Consider the following 6,744-nt stretch of genomic DNA (forward strand, 5'->3'; position numbering starts at 1 on the left):
CAGTTACTTAATAATTTTAAGTTGGAGTTACTGATTTTTTTTTTTTTTTACAGTGAAGTTGTTCAGCAAGTCCTTTTTGGAGTTCTTCAACCGCTACATTCATCACCAACATCAAAATCATTAACATTAAATCATCTAAACCAAAACTCACAGGCTTTCATTGCATGTGTTTTTGCAGTGTGTATCCCTTGATGGAACTAAGAAATGCATCTTTTCATTTGCAATAATCAATAATCACTTGAATACAACACAACAGTTACTATAACATGACAAATGAGTAGAATGTTTGAATTTTACATTAGAAGTACACATTACACAACAAACAATTTAAAATGTATTTGTAAACTTAATATTAACAGCTGCATCACTGTGCTTAATTTACCTTAAAGAAATTATTTTTCTTTCATTTTTATAGCCAGTAAACATCACCCGGTGTATAGTAACTGCATGAAATGTACACTAACAAGTCATTGATCTAAAGCAGGGGTCACCACTCTGGTCCTGGTGGGCCGGTATCCAGCAAAATTTTGGAGATCCCCCTGCTAAAACACATCCCCTAAAAGCTGACAATTAACAGAGTTGAATCAGGTGTGTGTGAGGTGAGGAATCACCAAAGTTTGCTGGATTTTGCCGGTGCCCTCCAGGACTGGAGTTCTGATCTGATAAAGCCTATTATGCCATTTTCTTTTTTGATCAACTATACATTTTGATTTCTTTGCATTTGTCCTTTTCTGTAATCAATCAATATATGATATATTTACTGTACTCAGTCATAAAATGTCCACGGTGTGTCATTATAGATTAAAGAAAAGTCTAAGCTTTGGCACTGGTGTCTCTGAGAGCGGTGCTGCAGCACTGTATTCTCTTTGAGAATTACCCAGTCAAGAGCAGATCCCTATTGGAGTTCCAGCCTGAGATCCCACCCTCTGTCCAATCACAGTGACCAGAAATAACTTTTAATAATAATAATATTTTTATCGGACCCAAAAGCCTCAGTGCCCTTCCAAAAATCTCTTTAACCAGAGTCAAGAGTAAAAGGAGAGGAAACACTGGCCGTTTCTTTGAATGATGGCAGCAGCTTAGAGACAGCAACACTACAAAAGAGATCCAGAGTTGGTTAAATTTCTCTAGAACATATAAGCATGTTATTTCTGGGGGAAAAAAAATACCGAAGTACAGATGCTTATGTATAGATTAAAGGTGTAAACGCCGTAGTTTGTGAGTTTTATATAAAGAAAGTGAGGTATTGTTGAGACTGAAATGTATAAAGATAGTGTTTTTTGTGCATTTTATATGAAAAAGTTGAATAACAACATAACTGAAAAGTGTACATACCATAGTATGTTTTAAATAAATTGTGGCAGATTCATGTGTTTCTCTCCATGGTGTACGTGTGTGTTTTAAACAAATTAATAAGTATTTTGTTTGAAAAGCCTCTGAGAATTAAACTAGTGTAGGCAGATATTTTAGTGACACTTTTTAAACTGGTGAATTTGGAAATAAGAATTGTTTCAAAATTAGTTTTGTTTAAACTTATTTTTAGCTTTGCATAGCCATCTATTTAAAATGGAATGAAACATTCAAGTAAGAATCAGGAGAATAACACCTATAAGACCCTTAAACCGACCCATTTAAGGTGAAACTAAATGCTTAAATATGAAAATTGTGAACAAGAAGCAAGGATCTGCCTCCTAATATGACATTTATAATTGAAGGGTAAAAAAAAAAACCCGCCTTGTCTAGTCTAAACAGCGGCTCTTTTAAATATTGCCTTTCACTTATGTAGGAGCGGCTGAGGTCGGCGCCATCACTGGAACTGAAGTGGCGGAGGTTGCCGCCATCTCTGGAACAGGAGCAGCCGGGTTGGCTGCCTTCTCGGGGACAGGAACAGAAGTAGCGGAGGTCGCCGCCAGCACAGGAACAGAAGCAGCAGGGGACACCGCCGGCACAGGAACAGAAGCAGCGGAGGTCGCCGCCGGCACAGGATCCTCTGGAGCAGCCAGGGGCTCTGGGTCCTCTGGAGCAGCCCCTGTGAGCTTTGGACACGCTGATCCTTTGGACTCTGAGGTCCGGTCAACATGCTCCCCCCAAACAAATTCATAAATGCAGTCAATTTAAAAATTATGTCCATAAGGTCCCGATCTTCACAAGACTTTAACACTGGCAAGGAAAGCCGGACCGAAGCTACAAGTTCAGTCACCTTGGCTTGCAGATGAGCGCACCAGTGTTACGTCCATGGGGCCTGAACTTAAAGCCTGTGAAGACTCGGGAACCTGAGAACTCAAAGCAGGAGCAGGACTCGAAGCAGGAGCAGGACTCTTTTTGCTCCTTTTTTGAGCACTGCACTGACCCCCTGCAGTAGTGTGTTCTGTAAGTCCCACAGAGAGTCCCAAATCTCCCACTACCTCCTTGAGTAGGTGGGTCATTCTGTAACAATGGGGTTGTGTAGGAGTGGTCAAGGATATTAACAGGAATGTAGGTAAGTACAGGAGACTTTTAATAACAACAACAGAACTAAACAGAGAGTCTAGGGAATGAGACAGAGGGGCAAATCACAATGGCTAGGACACTAAACACAAGGGCTAAACACAGACTAAACACTAAACAAGTCTTTACTGAATAAAGGGGTTGAACACAGAGTTAGGCTAAGCACAGAACAAGGCTAAACACAGAGCAAGGTTAAACAAGGCTTTAAACATATAACTAGATATAACGTGCCAAGAGAGAGACATGAAGAAGTGACAACATGCATACAAACAACATTGATACATTCAATGACCCACAAAAAGAAACACTGAACAGGACTATATAAAGACCACACCAACAAGAGACACCTGGACACTAAGACAAGTGACACTAGATGCACAAGGGAAGGGTATCACATGACTTGCAAACAATACGGGGAAAGTCACATGACAAGGGGAGCACAAACAAGGAACAAAAACAGACCAGAACACAAAACTAAGTACATTACATTAATAATAAGCAAAAGATCTGCTAAAATTACATTTATGGTGAAAGGGAAAATCGAGAATTCAGATAACACCAGCCTTGTCAAGACTAAAAATTTAAGTTGGATTTACACAGTAAAGGCTTGTAAATGCAGCGAAAATGGTAGCCGCTCCTTCACGTTTTTGCCTTTCTCTAGCTTATGTAGATGTTGTAATCTGAAATGATGAACATGTGTCTGTGTAAATTGGTTTATTATGTCACATTCTTTTTAACGATTACGGTGGGGCAGCTGTGGCCTAATGGTTAGAGGACCAGGCCTGGAACAAAGCACCTAACTCCCAAACTGCTCCCCGGGCTGTCCGTGCTCCAGGTGTGTGTGTTCACCGACACGGATGGGTTAAATGCTGAGGTCAAATTTCATTGTATGGTTGTACAGTGATCATAGAGTGTCACTAATTCAAACTAAGTTTCAGGTTTCCTCAAACTTCAAAATGGCCGCAATGGTCACCACCCATCTTGAAAAGTATTCTCCAACCCATATATACTAATGTGCCACAAACAGGAAGTTAATATCACCAACCATTCCCATTTTATTAAGGTGTATCCATATAAATGGCCCACCCTGTAGTTTTAAACACTTGGTGTCAGTCTTAAAGACTGCTCCTTTAAACACTTTCTCAAACACTGAGGGAGGGGAAAAAAAACTTTCTACATAATGGTACTAGGTAATAGAGGAGCAAGGCATAGGTTCTAGATTTTTAATGTTTTCCAGTGCAATATGCAATAATGCAATAGGCATATTAGCCTGTTTAAATGTTTATTGATCTATGTGATCATTTATAAATATAATTTATCACAAAAACAATTTGTAGTTACTTCTTTTTGATCGAACAGGAAATTTATGGTTAATTGTTGAAAAATTACATTTGTCCTGTATATCTATGATCCAATTTAATCACTTCAAAATGCAGTGACCATTAACCAATCTTGCTTATATTTCTTACCTGAAAGATCTTTACTTCTACAAGTTGTCTGCTCTTTTTGCTCGTCTTCATCACTGGACACATCGAGTTCATCTAACAGGATATGAACCATGCAATTAATCAGTACTGTTCTGAGAACCGTCAATGGCCAAAACCATGAACAGCAGTAATGATTCATAAAATCACTTACCTAGTGGGTCTATCACTATAGCATCCAAATTCATCCCATGGATTTCCTTCAATTTCCCTTTCTCCATGGCAATGAGTAGCTTATTCATTTTTGCTAACTGCAATGTACTTTCAGGAAGTCGATAACATTCCCGATGAACTCAAATATCATAGCCCATGACACTTGCCAACTGATCCATCTCATGTTCCTTTAAGTTCAAAACAGTTGACAATGTGGCAACTTGCTTTCGTAACTCCATGAGACAAAGCAATATCGTGATGCAACTGTGTCCTCACACGGGAGACATAATTATGAAGCAGCATCATCGAAACCTCCCCTTCTCTCCTTCTATTAAAAAGTATGACCTGACTAAGTGTTGATTTGCAGAGGGCTGCAAAGTTTTTGCTGTTAGGTTGTGAAAGAAGGGCAGTCTTGCCATTCAGTTGCTCAGTAGTTAAAAATGTATGCAAATTCTTTACATCTTCAGTAAATGGTACAATTTTGGGTTTGGTCCATTTCCCTTCTGTCAGAGTGTTCAGTGCAGAAGATGAAACAACCTCCTTCCACTTGGGTTTCATAAAGTCTTCGAAAGTTCCCTGCTCCCTCAGCTGCTTCATGATGTCCAGACATTAGTGCATTACATTTCACGCAACCTGCAATTTTCATCAAACTGTTGCCAAGTTTCAGTGCCAAGGAGGGTATTCTGTAGGTGTTGTCATCTTCATTGTAACCTGCCACAGCTCTCACTGCAGTTACTACATGAGGGAAATTGTAAGGTTTAATGAAGTCCTCCATACACGAGAGAGGAGTCCGTTGTTTTGCTTTTAAGAGCAGCCTTGCAATCTCCCTCATTTTTTTCCACTATTTAACTTTAGTCTGTTGTACATCTGTTCACCCAAAAGCAAGATGTACTTGTCTTGTTTTACTGTAGATGAAATTTCATCCTGTGTCATATCACAAACTATCTTCCAAAGACGCTCACTTACTTCATGGGGACATGGAAGGCAGTTATGGGACAGAACCCTTTTTTTCTCGTTTTTTCACCGGGCATATCTTGCCTGGGTTTCTGTGGACAGATTTTCACATGTCTCCACAGTGATTTTCTAGAGTACAGACCATGGCAATGCGAACAATGTGTGAAGTCCTGTGGACGTTTTGCTGTCTTGGGCTGGTTACACGCAACCATCTCTCTCTTCCCCTGTTGGATTACCATAGCGTTGTGACAAAAATTTCCTTTGTTCTTTAGAATTCTCAATCTCACTCTTCTTGATTTAGATTTTTTTGGAAAGCCTCTAGTTCATCTTTATGTACAAATTCCAGATGTCTGGAAATTTTTGAATATGACTTTTCACAATAATAACAAAACTGCTTCTTGTTGTATCGCCACCTGTTTGCAGAAGTAGGCATTGATGCCTCGTGTGTAGAGTCCTGGGGGATTGAGGTAGACTGGCTCACATCTTCACATAATGCTTTCGAACTATTTCCCTTTATAGGACTGAATTCCTGAAAGGTGTTATATTCATTGCTGTTGGAGCTGCCATCTGAGGAGCTATCACATGAATCGAGTACATGGTCTTTGTCATTGTAGTCTGTATGGTCAGAAGAGTAATTTGAAGACAGAAATCATTTGAGAGTGTCATTTGAATCCTACAAACAATCAGAAATGAAAGTATTGTATTAAATTAATTGAAACTAACATTTTTCACAGCACAACATTGTGGATTACCTTAAATTTGCATGCATTTTTAAGCAGAGTGTTGGTGTTTATTTACTACAGAACACTTTGTTTGTAATTGCTTGTTGACTTAACATAATGAAATATTTATTAACCTCTAAAATTTGGGATTGGATGATAACATCAAATAATACAGGAATGCCACATGGAGAGATGTGGAAAAGGGGGAAAGTATTCAGATTTTAATTCTGAGACTCAGATATTTATTTATTTATTTATTTGTCAATATATGCTATCCATAAAGGAAATGGTACTCTCCATCTGTATTCAAGCTCATCAACAAAAAAGGCCTTACTACTGAAAAATGCCAACAACAGCCTACAAAACATGGCAACATCACAGTTTATTAACATCAAGATCTAACAAAACAAAATACAATGCATACCTCTTCAGTGCCTTGCTCCACCGGTAGGTTTGAGTTGAATGCGATGACACTCACTTTGTCAATTAACTGTGGAGAGGTTTTTGAAAAGAAAATGTATTCACATTTCTGTAAACTTTAACCAGAATATTTATCTAGTCTAATTATAACTTTACAAGTACTAAATGTAAAGACACAGTAGGAATGTCCACAGGTATTTGAGTGCTCAGTTAACTGTTTGTGGTATTCCAATAATAAAAATGAGGAATAAGGTTTTCATAATGGCAAGTTCTTCCGTTTTTATGCAGTGATTTTCTGCTGCTGAGCATCTCCACATTCTGCCGTCTTCTTTTCTTATGTTTATTTTGTTTGAATGGCCACCAGAAATGAAACACCAGATTTGTCCAATTTATTAAGCATGTGTAGAGTGAGACAGCGCAACTGAAAAGTGCTTCCAATTCGTTCTCATTAGTGAACAAAAAACTTAATTTTATATTGTTAGAAATAAAGAAATCCTTGGAAATTATTTGTGTGTGTAATATTT

At 38.4% G+C, this 6,744-nt stretch overlaps 1 protein-coding gene across 1 annotated transcript; it reads right to left on the reverse strand.

Annotated features, from left to right (window-relative positions):
- Positions 1 to 1,778: 1,778 nt before the first annotated feature.
- LOC136676559 (uncharacterized) lies at positions 1,779 to 4,213 on the reverse strand. The gene is made up of 4 exons (XM_066653656.1): positions 4,126 to 4,213; positions 3,957 to 4,028; positions 2,223 to 2,368; positions 1,779 to 2,081 (listed from the first exon to the last, which is right to left on the reverse strand). The coding sequence occupies exons 1-4, from the start codon at positions 4,211 to 4,213 to the stop codon at positions 1,779 to 1,781; spliced, it is 609 nt and encodes a 202-aa protein (XP_066509753.1).
- Positions 4,214 to 6,744: the final 2,531 nt, after the last annotated feature.

The sequence above is a fragment of the Hoplias malabaricus genome, chromosome X2 (genome assembly GCF_029633855.1).
Source record: "Hoplias malabaricus isolate fHopMal1 chromosome X2, fHopMal1.hap1, whole genome shotgun sequence".
Lineage (NCBI taxonomy): Eukaryota > Metazoa > Chordata > Actinopteri > Characiformes > Erythrinidae > Hoplias > Hoplias malabaricus.

What these genes read in the sequence shown, in the direction of transcription:
- LOC136676559 (XM_066653656.1), bottom strand. Translation starts at nt 4,213, where the DNA reads ATGAATAAGCTACTCATTGCCATGGAGAAAGGGAAATTGAAGGAAATC. An exon ending in TATAGTGATAGACCCACTAG is followed by an intron (nt 4,029 to 4,125) that starts GTAAGTGATTTT and finishes ATATCCTGTTAG; the next exon opens with ATGAACTCGATGTGTCCAGT. An exon ending in GCCCCATGGACGTAACACTG is followed by an intron (nt 2,082 to 2,222) that starts GTGCGCTCATCT and finishes GTTTGGGGGGAG; the next exon opens with CATGTTGACCGGACCTCAGA.